At 38.3% G+C, this 17,701-nt stretch overlaps 1 protein-coding gene across 3 annotated transcripts in view; it reads right to left on the reverse strand.

The window, feature by feature from the left end:
• ZC3H7A (zinc finger CCCH-type containing 7A) overlaps positions 1–17,701 on the reverse strand; it is a 56,062-nt gene that overhangs the window by 12,757 nt on the left and 25,604 nt on the right. For all 3 annotated transcript variants that reach the window (XR_008446543.1, XM_054042995.1, XM_054042996.1), the window contains exons 6-15: positions 15,452–15,532; positions 15,322–15,363; positions 13,633–13,666; positions 12,372–12,658; positions 10,891–11,098; positions 10,003–10,058; positions 8,941–9,127; positions 7,040–7,201; positions 5,202–5,398; positions 4,674–4,771 (exon numbers count right to left, since the gene is read on the reverse strand). Coding sequence is in view for 2 of the 3 variants with exons in the window: in XM_054042995.1 (XP_053898970.1) it covers positions 4,674–4,771; positions 5,202–5,398; positions 7,040–7,201; positions 8,941–9,127; positions 10,003–10,058; positions 10,891–11,098; positions 12,372–12,658; positions 13,633–13,666; positions 15,322–15,363; positions 15,452–15,532 (1,352 nt within the window). In the remaining variant the exon portion in view is untranslated. The remainder of the gene's footprint in view (positions 1–4,673; positions 4,772–5,201; positions 5,399–7,039; positions 7,202–8,940; positions 9,128–10,002; positions 10,059–10,890; positions 11,099–12,371; positions 12,659–13,632; positions 13,667–15,321; positions 15,364–15,451; positions 15,533–17,701) is intronic.

The following is a 17,701-nucleotide window of genomic DNA, read 5'->3' on the forward strand; positions in this document are numbered from 1 at the left end:
TGTGTTCGGAGGTCACCTAGGTGGTCGCCCCATCCTAAGGACGAAGCATCAGTGACCAGGGACAAAGATGCTCCTTTTTGGTCTGGGGCCGGAACGCTTTACAAATCTTGCACTTGTCAGCCTGGTGAGACTTCCCTAGGCACTTCAAGCAGGAGTTGTGGGGGTCGCCCATTGGCATAGGCTTGGAGCAGGCTGAACAAGGCTTAAAGCCCGGAGCCTTGGGCATGAGCCCAAGAGGCAGGCGGGGAGGAGGGGAAAACCCCTTCCAACCCACTCTCCTAACTCTATGTACACAATCACTAACTATAACTACACTAACTATAATAACAATTATATAAACTATGGGGAAAAAGAACGCTAGGGAAAGTGGAGAACATCAAAAGTTCCACAGTTCCAACGACCGTCACGTGCGGTAAGAAGGAACTGAGGGGACGCTGGGCCGGCTGGGGTATATATCCAGTGCCATGAAGGTGCCACTCCAGGAGGCTTCACAGCCGACCCACCGGGTGTTGCTAGGGTAGAAAATTTCTCCGACAATCGTGCGCACGCGTGTCCACCCTTAATTGGAATCGATATGAGCAAGCACTCTAAGAAGAGCTGGAAGAAATGAACTTTAAATCTCACTATACGCAAGCCTCTATTTACTACCTCACCAACCTGTGTTTCATCTACAAGTTTTACCAGCAATATTTTATATTTTCTTCTAGATCACAGATAAAATGCTGACTGGCATTGAGCCAAGAACTGATCACTGCAGGACTCCACTGGAAACACCCCGACTCAGTAATTTTATACTATAGTTTTTTTTTAATTCAATAGAAGAAATTTGAATAAAGTGCTCTCCAAACTCAAGTCCTGTTCCTGTAAGCCCATTGATGCAGGTAGATGCTTAAGACCAGGTGAAGCCCCACTGTAACCAATGGAACTCTAAACAGGAACAGAGTCTGCAGTTTACAGAATTAGGGTCTAAATTAACCATTTGCAGGCCAAGCCGGGGGGGGGGAGGTAGGGGGCGGAGAAGGGGGAGAGGGAGGGCAGGAGAGAAATGTCTCAGAAATCAGTGCTGTCCAATAACTAAACTATTCATAGGCTTGCATTAAAAAAGACTTCACAGTATTTATCTTACTCTCATATTTGCAGTGTTTACTTTACTTAGAATGAGAAACACTACAAACATTGTAAATTTATTTCCTACAGACGGTAGAGTCCCCATATATTTAATAGTGCTCTCATTGTAGTCTAAATAGCAGTAACTTTCATACATATATAAAGGTCACAGAAGGAGCACTGTGGGATCTTTTGTCTTTTGAAAGAAGAAGTGGGACCGCTGAAGACTATTGCCGGAGAGGAGATTAAAGACAATCTAGGCATGGCGCAATATCTCAATGAATATTTTGCATCGGTGTTTAATGAGGCCAATGAAGGTATTAGGGATACTAGCACCACTACAGAGGGGCATTCAGGATGGGGGATTACCGTATCCGAGGTAGAAACAAAACTTGAATGCCTTAATGGGGCTAAGTTGGGAGGACCGGACGATCTTCATCCGAGAATATTGAAGGAATTGGCGCGGGAAATAGCAGGCCCATTAGCGATAATATTTAATGAATCTGTAAACTCGGGGGGTGGTCCCGTTAGACTGGAGAATAGCTAATGTGGTTCCTATTTTCAAGGAAGGGAAAAAAAGTGATCCGGGTAACTACAGGCCTGTTAGTTTAACATCTGTAGTGTGCAAGGTGTTAGAGAAAATTCTGAAAGAGAAACTAGTTGAGGACCTGGAGGTTAGTGGCAATTGCGATAAATTACAACATGGTTTTACGAAGGGCAGATCGTGCCAAACGAATCTGATCTCCTTCTTTGAGAAAGTAACGGATTTATTAGATAAGGGAAATGCGGTGGACCTAATATACCTGGATTTCAGTAAAGCGTTTGATACTGTACCCCATGAGGAATTATTGGTTAAACTGAAAAACATGGGGATCGATATGAAAATCCAGAGGTGGATAAGGAATTGGTTACTGGGGAGAATGCAGCGGGTCGTATTAAAGGGTGAACTGTCAGGTTGGAGGGAGGTTACTAGTGGAGTGCCTCAAGGTTCAGTTTTGGGACCCATTTTATTTAATCTATTTATAACTGACCTCGGAACCGATTGCAGGAGTGGGCTGATAAAGTTTGCGGATGATACGAAGGTGGGAGGCGTTGTAAATTCGGAGGAGGATAGGGATATCCTGCAGGGAGACTTGAATGAGCTTGTGAATTGGAGTATCAGAAATAGGATGAAATTTAATAGTAAAAAGTGTAGGGTGATGCATTTGGGGATGACTAATAACAATTTTAGTTACAAGATGGGGACGCATTGGTTAGAAGTAACGGAAGAGGAGAAGGACCTAGGGGTCCTCGTAGACCGCAGGATGACTATGAGTCGACAATGCGACGTGGCGGTGAAAAAAGCCAATGCTGTCTTGGGATGCATTAGGCGAGGTATATCTAGTAGGGATAAGGAGGTCCTGCTTCCGTTGTACAAGGCGCTGGTGAGACCTCATTTGGAGTACTGTGTGCAGTTCTGGTCTCCCATGTTTAAAAAAGATGAACTCAAACTGGAACGGGTGCAGAGAAGGGCCACTAGGATGATCAGAGGAATGGAAAACCTGTCGTATGAAAAGAGACTAGAGGAGCTTGGGTTGTTTAGTCTGACAAAGCGAAGGCTGAGGGGGGATATGATTGCTATCTTTAAATATATTAGAGGGATTAATACAAGGGAGGGAGAAGAATTATTCCAGCTTAGTACTAATGTGGATACGAGAACGAATGGATATAAACTGGCCGTGGGGAAGTTCAGGCTTGAAATTAGACTAAGGTTTCTGACCGTCAGAGGGGTGAAATATTGGAACGGCCTTCCGAGGGAAACGGTGGGGGCGACGGACCTGTCTGGTTTTAAGATTAAGTTAGATAAATTTATGGAGGGAATGGTTTAATGGTAAAACATAGTAGTCAAGGAAAACCAAGCAATGGTAGGTAAATAGTATAATGGCTGACAGGGGTCAGGCTGGAGACTCTTGCCTATATGCTCGGGGTCTTACTGATCGCCATATTTGGGGTCGGGAAGGAATTTTCCTCCAGGGCAGATTGGCTGAGCCTCTGGAGGTTTTTCGCCTTCCTCCGCAGCATGGGGCAGGGATCTCTAGCAGGAGAGTCTCTGCCAATTGAAGTCACCTAAAACAGGATTGGGGACTTCAACAGCATAGTCCAGGGAAGGGGTAGGGACGGTTTTATGGCCTGCAGCATGCAGGGGGTCAGACCAGATGATCATAATGGTCCCTTCTGACCTTAAAGTCTATGAGTCTATGAGTTTTTTTAAACTTACAATTTACCTCAGAAAATAATGAAGCTAGATATGCTTTCAAACCTTATCCTCACACAAACTTGCACCAGTTTAATTAACTGATACAAACCCTTATGTGGATGCTCTTATTTCAGTTTAAGAGTAACTTATTTTGGTTTAGCTTAAGTCAAATAGAAACAGGTTTAAGCTAAAAAGAAACGTCATACTGTAGCTGACATAAGAGGGGTTTGTAATGGTTTAACTTTATCAGTTTAAAGTCACACCTTTAGTTAAGCCAATGTAGCTTGCCAGGTACAGAAGCCCTTAGTAAGGGGCACTGATGGTTAATGGTTTCAAACACATGTGAGTAGCTGATCAATATCACTGGTTTTCTTCAGTATTGAAAAAGAAGTTATCATCACTTTTATAATTAATGATGTAGGACTATACTTTAGATAAGAAAATGCAACAAATGCATTAATTCAAAGCAAACTATCTGCGGGTGATAGAACCTTTTGCCTCAGTTTCCCCCTATAAGATAAAGGCAATACCTATAGCACAAAGATGCTGTCAGGCAAAATTTATGTTTTTAAAGTTTGTTGGCTAAAAAGTCTGTATTGTTACTACTACCGAAGCAAAACTACCAGACTGCTAGCAAATAAGAGGAGAAAGCTAATCTGCAGCTGTGGAATGAAAATTAGAATTCAAAATGCTTTGAAATCTCTACTACAGTAGAACCTCAGAGTTACGAACACCAGAGTTATGAAGTGACTGGTCAACCACACACACAATTTAAAAATCAAAAAGTATGCAATTGGGCAGCAGCAGAGACCAAAAAGAGAAAAGAAATACAATACAGACACTCCCTGACTTACGCAAGCTTTCTGTTCCGGAACACCTTGCCTAACTCGAATTTTGCGTTAGTCGGAAACGTATACCCGACAACAACGCAAAAAAAAAAAAAAAAAATTAAAAACCCCTCCTATTTCTAGCTTACGGAACTTTTTCCGTAAGTGCGGATTTGCGTAAGTCAGGTTTGCGTAACCCAGGGGGCATCTGTACAGTACTATTGTAACATCTCTTATTTTTTTACTAGGTTAAGTTTTAAAAAACTTTTTTTTTTTTTGTAAAGGTAAGGAAACTGTTTCTGTGCTTGTTTCATTTAAATTAAGATGGTTAAAAGCAGCATTTTTCTTCCACATAGTGAAGATTCAAAGCTGTATGTTCAGTTGTAAACTTTTGAAAAAAAACAAACAAACAATGTTTTGTTCAGAGTTACAAATAACCTTTGTAACTGAGGTACTACTGTACTTCTAATTTGAAACGTATATCGAGTATATTTCAGACATACTTGTTATCTTCAAAGTCATGCATGGCAGGGTGAGAACAAGAAGAAGAATTATCCTTGTTCCTTTTGCTTATTATTCTAGGTTTGTGATCAAAGCATTTCTGAAATACAAAAACAAGGGATTAAAGAAAAAAGTTGAATATATGTTTCATATATGAAACCACTAAAGATTCTACTAGGGATGTAGACTGTGCAAACTATTATCCAACATGCACCTCAATGCTTACAAGTTAGTACTGATAAAATCGGGACCGTCCCGATTTTGAGCGTTTGTCCTAGATATCTGTTGGGACGCAATTTTTGTCCCGATATTTTCCACCGCCGGGAGCACTCGGCTTTTTTTTTTGTCCCTCCCCCCGGTGTCCCGATATTTTCTTCATCTCATCTGGTCACCCTACAAGTTAGTCATGAACCAAATCATTCCATAAGCAGTTCACCTTACTATCTAGCAAAGCTGTCAAATGAAAAACTGTTTAAAATTGTTTCATATCTTTAACAAAAAAGCAGTCAAATATGCCTTTAAAGAAGCACCTCACAAAGAAACATAAATAGTCCGTGGTGTTCTTGAAGGAGTTGGGATACAGTAAAGTTTATATTTCCATTTCCTCCAAAGAGAGCTTCTCGATTAAAGGCTCCTTTGCGCTCTAGAGTCCACACATCTATCTCCTCCTGGCAATATGCAAATGTGCAGTGGCCTGGATACCTACACTCTTCTTCAGCAGCAACATCTAGGATGACATGAAATAAAAGTTAAATTTGACATCGCTTTTACACAGCCACATTTATCATCACTAGATCTTAACTCTGCATTTCAGAAAGTCTGATGAAGAGCCACCTCTGTTGTAAATGAATCTACTCTTCTGGTCTTACTCCTCTCTGCAAAACTTCACTTTGAATGACCACACCGCACCTTTAAGCAAGGGGAACATTGTCCAGGCTTAAGGTAGCAGTGCTTTATGGTGGGGAGGCAGGAGGTCAGAAACTGCCACAAAAAGGTGAGTGGTCATCAGCTTTGTGGTGCTGACTCACCCCCAGGGAATGTAAGGGGCAGAAGGCTTTAAATGTGCAAGCCCTGGGCAGGGGAAGCCTTTTCTCCACCCAGCAGGCAAGGCAGCACCCACCCTCCCTCCCCTAAAGGTGCAAATATCAGGTTGGGTTAGGACCTGCTGTGGCTATTGTGCTAATTGCTCCTTTTTAGGGAAGGGAAGGAATTTTTCCCTCACCTCCATATTAACTTCAGTGGAGTGAGGTGTTTTTCCCCCACATTCTCCAGGGGGGGGTGTCAGGGTAGACCTTTTCTGGTGTGGAGAAAAGGTGGTTAGGCTATATGTTGCAACTCATTTTGTAAGTGTGGGGTGGATGTCCAGTGCAGGTAACTCCACAAGGAAGGCACTCAGTGACCAGATAAATGGCCTGGTTAAAGACTTAAAAGGAGGTGCTGGTTAAAGGAATGGAACAGGGGGAGTTGGGGACTCCTATGCTTGGTATGGCAGGGAGCCAACCCCCTTTCTTAAAGCCCACCTTAATTCTCCTACAAGTGGGAGTGGATGGCAAGGCCCAAACCGTTGATTGGCTGGGGGACCCGGATGAAACTACCCGGAAGCACCGGGTAGTTATTTGAATAAACATGGAGTTGCCTGCACTGTACACTTTTATCTGCCAGGTAGTCCCAGACATCTAATAATAAAGTTGTGGCCTGATTAAATCCATATCAAGAGTCTCCTGTCTTTCTTTCAGTATAGCCGGAAAATAGCTTTACTACATTTGGAACGCCTCAGAAGATGTGGACTGTCCATTAGAGCTTGCATGTGTACCCCAATTATCCTCACAGCCGCCAGCTGTCCTTCTTTATTTCAAGCAAAAAAAACCAGAAAAATATTTCCACAGATATCCACTCTCTTCTCTGTAGCTGGGAATACAAATGTTAATTTGTGTATAATATCTGTGATAAACTAATCAGCTCCCTGAAGTCATAAGCAGAGGCTCATACCGAGAATTTATGTAGCAATGCTTACTTTTACGTTAAGTGTCCAGAACCTCCAAGGTCACAAGGATACTAGAGTCTGCTCTATTTAGAAATAGCCCAATACATTTTCATGTGTTTTAAATAAATAATTATAATTAGAGGAAGTATATGCTCTAAATAATCACATTGTTTTCATGATGGGTTTCACTTAAACCTCCTCGGAAATATTAAAAATACCTATAAACAATGGAGCTTCATTCTACATTTTATAACAAAAAATGCACATGCATTACTTTATATTCAGTATAGGAATTAAAACCTTGCAATTAATTTTGTATTCAAACAAGTTAAGTTTCCTTGTTAATTCAGTAAAAACTATGTGACTTCCGTATTTTAAACATACCTTTACATATATAATATGGTCCTACATATTGAGTCTTTGTTGGTCTTGGACGTATTTTTTTCCATGATTTATCTTCAGAATTCTTTCTTTTACCAATTAGAATATCCTTTTTACACTTATGCTCTAAATTGGGATGGTAAGTGAAATCCAATAACTTAGGCCCTAAAATAATAGAAAAATTGTTTATCATTTACATAAGTTACAAATAACTGTGGCACTTGTATTCAGGCACATGTCCAAATATGAAATGCGTGAACAGACTTAAGAATTCTTACTTGAACCAATAAATTTGAAGAGCCAAAGTAATATTAAATAAGGGGGTGAGGGAGAAGAGTAGAAGGAAATTATGCAAATACTTACAAGACCAGACTCAACATGAAAAAAGAAGGTAATTTTAGGAAGATTTTACAGTCTTCCTTTGCTTCTGCATGAAAATAACCAGCTGTATTTTTCTGTTTTTGCTGGCTCAAATGGGTAAAGTTTCATGAATTTGTTTTGGGCCTTTAATTGCCCATCTCTAATAAGTCATTGAGAACCATGCAACTAAAATCCCAAATTCAGTCAACTAAATATTTAATTTTTATTAAACTTGAACAGCCAAAGAGTGAATTCAAAGACAGAACACAACCTCAAGTAAAAGGTCAACTTTTGCATTCTGTAGGAATACAATACCAGCCCCATGGTCTAGTTGGTAGTGTTTTAACTGTCATGTGCTAAATACAGTGTTCAAAAATAGGTCTATTTTGCTTCCAAAGCCACAAATACTCAGAATGCATGTATACCAGCAAATGGATTTTAAAGTTTCCAATGCTCAGTGTCCATACCAGTCAATAAAAGAAGTTACCATAACCCACTAAGAATAGAGTCTGGTGCATTCCTGTCAGGTTCTCTTTGAACAAAAAGTTCATGGTGGAACTGTGTGGTTTCAGAGATGGATAGGAAAAGCAGGGGATGCAAAGAAACAAGGGAAGAAACCGATGCTTTGTTAAAGGCCAACATATGGATACATCTTAAAGTTCATCCTTCAGCATTTTCTATCTGCTGCTTTTTATTAAACATCAGGTATATGTGGCATTTCAAAATCACCTGTTGATCCTCCTTACACAATAACAAAAGTAGTATTAAAAACTACAGATAATAAACTGCAAACTACAATAACCATTCCCTAGATATGTCAGTGTAATTTTAGAAATATTATATATGTTTTATTGCTCTAGTATTTCAGAATGTCTATAACCTGAATAGTGCTTGATTTTAAGATTAGTCTTTATGAAAAAAAAAAAAAAAAAAGTTGCTTCTAGAATACAGCTGTGTAACAGCAACAGCTCAGACCTCAAAGATTAGTTGTCTGAATGGCCCAAAATAGGTTAATAAAGTGAAGTTAATAATTTGTGTCAATAAAGTGAAGTTAATAATTATTGCTAAGGTTTGGAAGCATCACGATAATGATTTAGAATTAGTTTGAAAGAACAATAAAACAGATGGGATGTGAAGGTTACCAGGTACTTTGAATTGCTGTTCAATTCCCCATGACCAGAGTGGGTATTGCAAGTTTTTAAGTCTTGAGCAAAGGTGTCATTCTTCAGAGTACCCTGGGGGTTGGGAGGAAAGTGAATACAGAACGTGAATGACTTTACACAGTAAGCCTTCAGCATGAGGAAAGCATGTAGTGATTGGTGGTGGTTTTAGAAATTAAGAACCCATTAGGACAAGACCACGAAATCAAGAAAAAGGTAGAAAAATGGTTGCAACTGTTTTTGAGACTCAATATTCAGATCCATATTCTGTTTGTAAATGATACACAAGAGCACTTCTAGAAACCAATAGCATTTTAATTTACAACACTGATATAGTAAATATGTATTTAATTATAGATCAAACTGACTTCCTGTGCTCCTTACCTGTTTTGACAAAACATAATTGGCAGGCCTGTCTTAGTTCATGTGTACCTTCCAATGGGTTTCTTCCAACAAGTGATGCAGATATGTTAGCAGTTCCACTGCTAAAAACATGTGAAAAGTCATTCCTAGTTTGACCTGCAATTCCCATGTAATCCTCAGTCCCAAACAAAGTATTGGGACCATTTATCTGCCAGAAGAAACAAGATTTAACTTGATATGTCAACCTCATTTTAATATCTCCACAACTAGAACTTAGTTAGTGAAAGTTTTCCTCAAAACATCAGATTGTCTTCATATAGGGCTCAATTGCGAGCCTGGCTGTGTATCCACACAGGGGAAAAAGGGAGGTAAGGAGCCCATATCCCCGTTACAGGCTGCATACATTGCCAGACCCCACATTGGCATTGGGAGAAGTGCAGTAGCTGGTGGACTGAGGGTATGCAAATCACTAGCTCCACTCTATGCCATCTATACACCCGCCACCCACTGCTGAGTAGACATTTGGGTAAAATAAGATACATGAGCTTCAGATGCAAGTACAATATAGATCAGATTGAGAGTCTTAGTCACAATATTGTTATTGCCCTGCTTGTGGGCCACTGCAGTTCCATACTGCCCCTTATTTGCTGTCTTGCCACCTTGCAGTCCAGACAAACCCATAAGAGATAACGTTTCAGACAGTTGTGACCACTTGTGGTCATTTTAAGCTTCAATGCTGCATTTTGCTAAAAAGTTTACCAAAATCAAAAATTGGCTAGGACACTAGTAAATACAATTTCCTCATCTAAAATTCCCTCTGGATTTTCAGAAAATAGTTTTTGGGTTTTTTTTTTGTTTTTTTTTAAACTTTCTATCTTGGAGAGTTGCTGTGTACTATTCAACAGCTACTGTTTTCCTACTCCGGTTGCTACATTTTAATGGTGGATAAAGCTATCCCTGCATTTAAAACTTGAATTAAAAATTAATTATAAAAATTAAAAAAAAAAATAGAAACTTCCTTAAGCCCTGATGACTAAATATTACAGTTTTAATCCACGTGAAAGAAAATGTAAAGATACTTACAAGTAAAAGAGAGGAATTATTGCTGTTAAGTGTTGGTGTTCCATCTCTGGATAGATCTGGACAGTGATTAAGAAACAAATTTTTCAGTTATTTCCCCTCCCAGCACATTTTATTGATGTAAGAATTGCACCTGCTATAGAGGTGACAGGGGTCAATGTCTTTTCCCACTACATGCAAGTGCCTTGTAGTCTCTGGACAGAAAAACAAGGTAAGTCATCTTGAGTTAATCAATCAGTGGATTAACTTTAATAGCAGCCTCACAGATCACGTGTTGAGGCAGTCACTGTAAGGACAGACCGAAGAGAGAGAGGTCCAGAATGTAAAAGGTGGGCAAACAGGTAACAGTTCACTTTCAAATCCCTGGTTGTGGACATGGTTTGGGAGAGTCTACCAAAATTTTGCAGTAGCCATTCTTCTACAAAGAATGTACAACTACAAGATTTTTGACTGATATAAGGGGGTTTATTTTTTCAGCTCTAGTTTATTGCATATTTCCTATTTATTTAGCTCATTACTGATCTCAGTATTAATCATCACTTACACCTAATTAGATTCAGTGTTAAGCAATTTTTTTTTTTTAAATTCACTTCCCTCTCAGGTTCATCAAAACAACTTTAGGAAAATCTATCTAATAGTTCATGCAGAACCAGCAGAGGGCGCCTACAACACATTTACATAGATATCACATGAACAGTTGCTTTATTTTTAATTCTTGACAGTATATATTGACTATATATTTGATACATTTAAAAAAAGAGGCAAGTCAAATTGCCTGAACATTTCACCACAAACCTTTAATGTTTTTTTTGACAGCTAACTTCTCGCTACCATTCACAGACTTCTCTCACTCCCTATTAAATTAAGATTAAACAGAGACTCATTCCTTACCTCTTTTTGAGTCACTGATTGGAAAGGTATTTAAAGAGGAACAAAAATTTTCCAAAGAAGAAGCCAGAGGCTGTGTGTACATTTCTGAAAATGAGGCTGCTGGAACAAATCCTGCACCAACTGGTAAAGCTCCTAACAAAGTTGTGGAGAAGGCTATATTAGGAGCTACACTAGCTGATGGAATGGGTCCTCTGACTACTGTGGTTTGCTGGAAAAAAAAAGAAGAGAAATGTTTTTACTAAATATTCATTCAGAATTTTTTTTTTCAAAAAGGTTAAGTGGTCTGCAACAGTCTAGCTTTCAGTAATTTGCTTTGTTTTAGTACAAAACCCCCATCTCCGCACAGGTAAAGGTAAAATGAAGAATATCTTGCATTTCAGTACTTTAGTCTAAATTATTTTAGACCCTGACGCTGCAGAGACTTAACCATGTTTAACTTTATACACTGTGTATAGTCCTATTAACTTCAGCAGAACTAATCACAATATGTAAAGTTAAGCACAGGTTTAAAACCTTTGCAGGACCAGAACCTGAGAGTTTAGTTTCTAAATACCTTTAAATACATAGACAAAAGAGGCCGCAGAAATTAAAGAGGCCTAAAAAAAAATCTAGGGGAATTTTAAGAAGTCGTATTCTAACATGGTAGATTGTTTCCTAGAACTTCTTTACTTTGCAATATCTATTTCAGAAATTTAGAAAGTTACATTTCTCAGTTTAATTTTAAAATACTAAAAGTTAAATATTCAGAGTAAGGCTTCTAAATAATGTTGCTTTAAAAAGCCCTTTAGATAGAGAATCACACACTTCTCAAAATTGAACCTTATTCTAAATTGTGTCCACTAAACCTGCATGAAGAATCTATTTACTACAGCCTCATTAGTAAGTTATACGAATAGTATTATCTTGATTAGATTCACGCTGTTTTGGGAGGAACTATTATTCACTTTACAGTTACAATCTGTTCAGGAATTGACATGGTATTTCCCTACTTCAAGAATAATTCCATATGCTAAAGTTAACATGTCAACATATGGGCAGGTTACCCCCCACCCCTCAACTGCTCAACTGGACATCAGAGAGTAGACAATTTTATGAGAGATTGCATATTTGTGTTAGCAGTTCAGCACTTCATTTTCAAATTCTTTTAGAACTGTCAGATATACACCATCTGATCTAAGTGATCTGCTATTTAATATATCTGTCTGTTCCAGAACTGCCTCTAAATACCTCAATCTCTGACACAGCTTCATCTTTATTACCTGATAAGCATTGGTCTGATAATGCTGTCACTATTCTAAGAAGAAACTGAAAACATGACATTTCTGAGAAGTTCATATTAGAGTCAAAAGACATGGTGCAATTTGATAGAATAGGCATTACTATAGTTTACACACTTAGTTGTGAGTCTGCTTACTCAAACTAAAAACAAGATTTCATTTGAAATGATTCCTCTCCAGAAAAAATGAAAAACAAAAGTTTACCGTTATATTTTCATCTGAGTCAGGTACAGAATCAAGTAGTTCATCAAGTTCTTCTCCAATACTAATATCATCTCCATCTCCACAATCTAAACATGCTTCTGGCATAGAGAAAGAAATGTTTCCCCCATTTGCCAGCACTGCAGAAGGCAAAGAACTCTTTTCCACTTGAAGAGGCATGACGGAAGATATGGATTGCACAGGTATTGAAGCCAAGTCACTTGACACTTCCGGGACAAAGTTTGATGAGGAAACAGTAGAAAGTGTCTCTTGTTTCTCTTCTGATAAATCTGAAACAGGTAATTTGGGAAAGAGACCAAAACTTTTAGTCAAGGTTCTGCAAAATATTTATATTCTTTCACTACTTTTAATCTGGCACAAAAATGCTTTGCCTTAAAGAAATTTAATTTTAGAATAAAGATATAGATGGTTAAGAAAAGCACACAATTGGTTTGTATTAACCAATTAACTTCAGAAGAAAATATGTAGGTGTGTATTGCATATTGGAAATATGCAGATGTGTATTGGAATGTTTCCATATTTTGACCTACTAAGCAAGCAAGAAGAGAGGGGGAGACTTGTGGCCTAAATTATCATATGCTATGCTTTATTCTGCCACACCACATCCATCCCCTCAGCACTATTTTTTCCAAATTACAGAAGTTATATCAGAACACAATATTAAAAGAAGAGGGAACAATAACAAAGTCAGGAGATTTAAATAAAGTTTGCACAGCCACCTTAACCTGTATTCTCTTATGCATATACACACAACATTCACTCAAATCCCTCAAAACCCCACAGTCTATTATGTTTAGTTTGCTGGCAAATTTAAAAAAAAAAAAAAAAAACTGTTTTAAGAAGTGATATGTGAAGTTATTTCATGGACTGACTTGAGAAACTTTTTTGATCTGCCTTTATATCTATTGTATTTTTTTAAATATTTTTTAACCCTTTGAAGTAGAGACTGTATCACCTTTACAAGTCACTATGGTTTACTTATAACCTATGATAAGTGATGTGGGAGAAAACACCGCTGAAGTCATCTTTGGAAGCAGCTTTCCTGGTTGTAATGCACTTTGTACGATCACACACACTTGACAGAAATATAATACCAGTTTCACAGAAGTCAAACTCAGAAGAGCTCAATTAATGATTCAGAAAGAATTTTACAAGTTTTTAACAACGATAAACACATCGGCGCTGCACTTTGTATCTAGCTTCCTTTCATTAACAAACAATATTGTAGTCCAGGAAGACTCACCTGACTCAATATCTTCTACAGAAGAATTTGAATTCTGTAAATAAGTAAAACAATCAATCAATCAACTTGAAGAGCAACAAGGCCCTTCAAGCATACATTTTTAAGTTGACCTTATCAATCTAAGTTTGACCTAAATTTTACAAAAGCTAAAATTTATGAGAATTCAGGAGATTTCCACAATTAAAGATCAAAGAAATATGGCTTTTCAAACAAAAGCATTCCTTGCAATGTGTGCAACCCAAGCACTGCAGCCATGAGAAACTGAAATTAACAAAAGTGAGACTAACTTAATAGATGTTCATTTAGTAAAATAAGATAAGTTCTTCATTTACTGTTTAGATTTAAATAAACTGTTTTAAAATCTTGCATGTTGTCAAGTATCAGGGGGTAGCCGTGTTAGTCTGTATCTACAAAAACAACAAAGAGTCTGGTGGCACCTTAAAGACTAACAGATTTATTTGGGCATAAGCTTTCGTGAGTATAAACCTCACTTCTTCGGATGCATAGAGTGAAAGCTACAGATGCAGGCATTATATACAGACACATGGAGAGCAGGGAGTTACTTCACAAGTGGTTAACCAGTGTTGACAAGGCCAATTCAATCAGGGTGGATGTAGTCCACTCCCAATAATAGATGAGGAGGTGTCAATTCCAGGAGAGGAAAAGCTGCTTCTGTAGTGAGCCAGCCACTCCCAATCCCTATTCAAGCCCAGATTAATGGTGTTGAATTTGCAAATGAATTTTAGTTCTGCTGTTTCTCTTTGAAGTCTGTTTCTGAAGTTTTTTTGTTCAATGACAGTGACTTTTAAATCTGTGATAGAATGACCAGGGAGATTGAAGTGTTCACTTACTGGCTTGTGTATGTTACCATTCCTGATGTCCGATTTGTGTCCATTTATTCTTTTGCGGAGGGACTGTCCGGTTTGGCCAATGTACATGGCAGAGGGGCATTGCTGGCACATGATGGCATATATGACATTAGTGGATGTGCAGGTGAATGAGCCCCTGATGGTGTGATGTGTGAGAGCCCCTGCTCTCCATGTGTCTGTATATAATGCCTGCATCTGTAGCTTTCACTCTATGCATCCGAAGAAGTGAGGTTTATACTCACGAAAGCTTATGCCCAAATAAATCTGTTAGTCTTTAAGGTGCCACCAGACTCTTTGTTGTTTTAAAATGTTTGTGTTTACTAATGTAATGTGTTACTAATTTTAGCTATCATCATCTGTTTACAATTTAGGTGGACTTTATACCTCTAACCCCTGCATCTGTGCAGGTCTCATAGTACATCTTTATTAGTGTCTTAGCTGCATTCAACTCGCTATCTTTAACCTATGTGAACCATTGTACTCACTTGGACATCTGTAGTACTTAAGTTGTCATTAAGTACAGAAAGCAATGGTTAACTGTATCCACATAGCAAGAACTTGCGAATAATTAATAAGACCAAACAGAGTAAAGACATCATTTTTAACTAACTTTTATTCAAGGAAGTTCTTGTACAAAGATAACTTGGATAAAAAAGTGATCATGTGATTGAGTAAGATACATTATACTCATGGCAAAACCAGACACAAGGTTAGACAGGAATCTTAACCAAACGTTAACTGGACAGTTTCACTTCACTGTAAGAATACAGAAAACAGTTCTTTCAAAATCAATGTATACTGTGAACATGTGGAACCTTACCTTAATTGATACTTCTCCAGAAACTGAGTTTGAGGAAGTTGGCTGCAATTAAACAGGTCATTGTAAGTATATAGTGGACATTAAAAACTCAGAATGAGGTTAAAAAAAAAAAAAAAAAAATCTTCCTTACCCTTGCTCTGACATATGCTTTTCTTATTTTTAATCCTAGTTTCTGAGCAAGTTCTTGAGTCAGCTTTATCACACTTTCATCCTAAAACAAAATACATATACATTTCTATATACTTCTATACACAAACACACACACACACACACACCTCGGGCAAAGCGATACAACTGTTTGGAATGAGAAATGTAAACAGGAATTAAAGTGTGCTTCTAACCCTACATTTAAATAAAAATTATAAACATCTGCCAATAACTGAGTTCAAAGGTATATATCATTTTACCCAAGATGAATTCAGAGCCATAAAGACACAGGCCTTTGCCAGTTTAAAGTGGGATTTACAGATTCTACAGTTTGAGTATTTTTTGTAGTTTTACAAACTGAAGGCCACACTTCTATTAGCATGTCAACTATTAAAGAACATCGCTGAATATTTAAATTGTTTTGGGGAATATACTCTGTTGTATCTGGAAGCACTGTGTTAAAATCAAGTCATATTTCACTTTGTCCTAGTTAATTCATATTTTAGATGACAGATAGCATTTAGAATATTTGACAGTTTAAAGTTTGTTTTCAGAATGTCATACAAAGTTACAAGAAGACTCAAGGCAGATCTACTTTAAACCTTAGGGCCAAGGTATTCAAACATGAGTACCTAAAGTTAGGCTTTTAAACTGAAATGTAGACACCTAGCTAAGTGGTCCAGTTTTCAGAAGTACTAAGAAGAGAAATGCCAACGGAAGTGGTCATGTGTGCCCAGCACTTTTAAATTTCTGGCCACTTTGCCAAAAATTGTGTCTTGAAAAGAAAAAAAAAAAAAAAAAGCCACACGATTCACAGTCATGCCTTCTAAAGAGTCATTTTGAACAGGGTGCCAGATTAAAGATATATATAACTCAATATTTAGAATAAAATGGAGAAAAAAAGTAACCATTCACTCCACAGCATAGATAGCAAAAGAAAAATCCATGATGGAGACTAGTCAGTGGTAGAAGCCACCTGAAACCAGGCAGAAGGGAGAATGCCAAGGATGAAACAGTCACGGGTCTTAAGCACAGCACAAAATCCATCACAAACAGAATATTCAATTAGTACTAACACCTGCCATTACATTACTGGGATAAGGAATGTTTATAAAGATGTCTATCATTCAGGGCCGTCCTTAGGATTTATGGGGCCCTACGCAGTATTATTAAACTGGTCCCCTATGCCCGATGGCAGCCCAGGCTCGCAGCCCGGGGGGGGGGCGGGCGGGCAGGCAGGGGCAGGCGGCATCTAAAAAAATCTATGCAAGGATTTTTTAAAGATGTGATTTTATCGTCATCAGCAACACACTAATGAAATATTTTTAAAGCAAATTTTAATACAAGGTCCTGTATACGAACATGTTCTGAGTAAATATTACAGTAATGCCCAACTGTTTTTGTCAGTAAATTCAGAAACTGACAGTATATATCTGGGGGTTGGCAAATGCCTGTTAAATGGCTTCATTACCACTTGAATAACAGTTTCAGTGTTGTGCTAATAGGTCTGGCAGGCTGGAAGGCTTTCACTTTTAAGTTACTAGATCCCCTCCGGAGTAAGAATCACCAGGATGCAGCAACCAGCTGTGGAAGCCTTCAGAAAGGGTCAGAACAGGGATAGAAAGAGGGTAGACACTAAGACTAAGGGATGCCCAAAATTTTCGGGTGCCCTATGCAGACGTATGCCTAAAGACATCCCTATCATCATTTAATCCTTGTGGCCAAAGTAAATAATTCCAATTTGCATAGCTTATCTGATTCTAATGCACCCTAAAAAAATATGTATTTAAAGGAAAGGACATTTGAGAAATTTTCTGAAAGTAACAAGTGTTATTTGAAGATTCTGAATGTATGACAAATAAATATTAGAATAGCTAGAGGAAATCCAGAATATTAAAGAGATTCGGAAACCATCTTCTCTAAGAACTGGATCCTGTGACGTCTTGAGTCCCCTTAATTACTGATAATGCTAATGAGAAATGAAAGTGCTCATTACATTGCAAAACTGTCCCACTGCCTGGGGGTGGGGGAGTAAAAATAAAATAAAAACCACACACAGCTCCATAGTGGCAGTTTTCACTTTAGGCCTGGTCTACACTACTGTGGTAAGTTGACCTAAGTAACGCTACTTCAGTTAAGTGAATAATCTAACTGAGGTCGACATAGTTTAGGTCGATTTACCACGGTGTCTACACTGCGCTGTGACGACGGGAGATGTGGTCCCGCCGACTTA

Source organism: Malaclemys terrapin, chromosome 10 (genome assembly GCF_027887155.1).
Source record: "Malaclemys terrapin pileata isolate rMalTer1 chromosome 10, rMalTer1.hap1, whole genome shotgun sequence".
NCBI lineage: Eukaryota > Metazoa > Chordata > Testudines > Emydidae > Malaclemys > Malaclemys terrapin.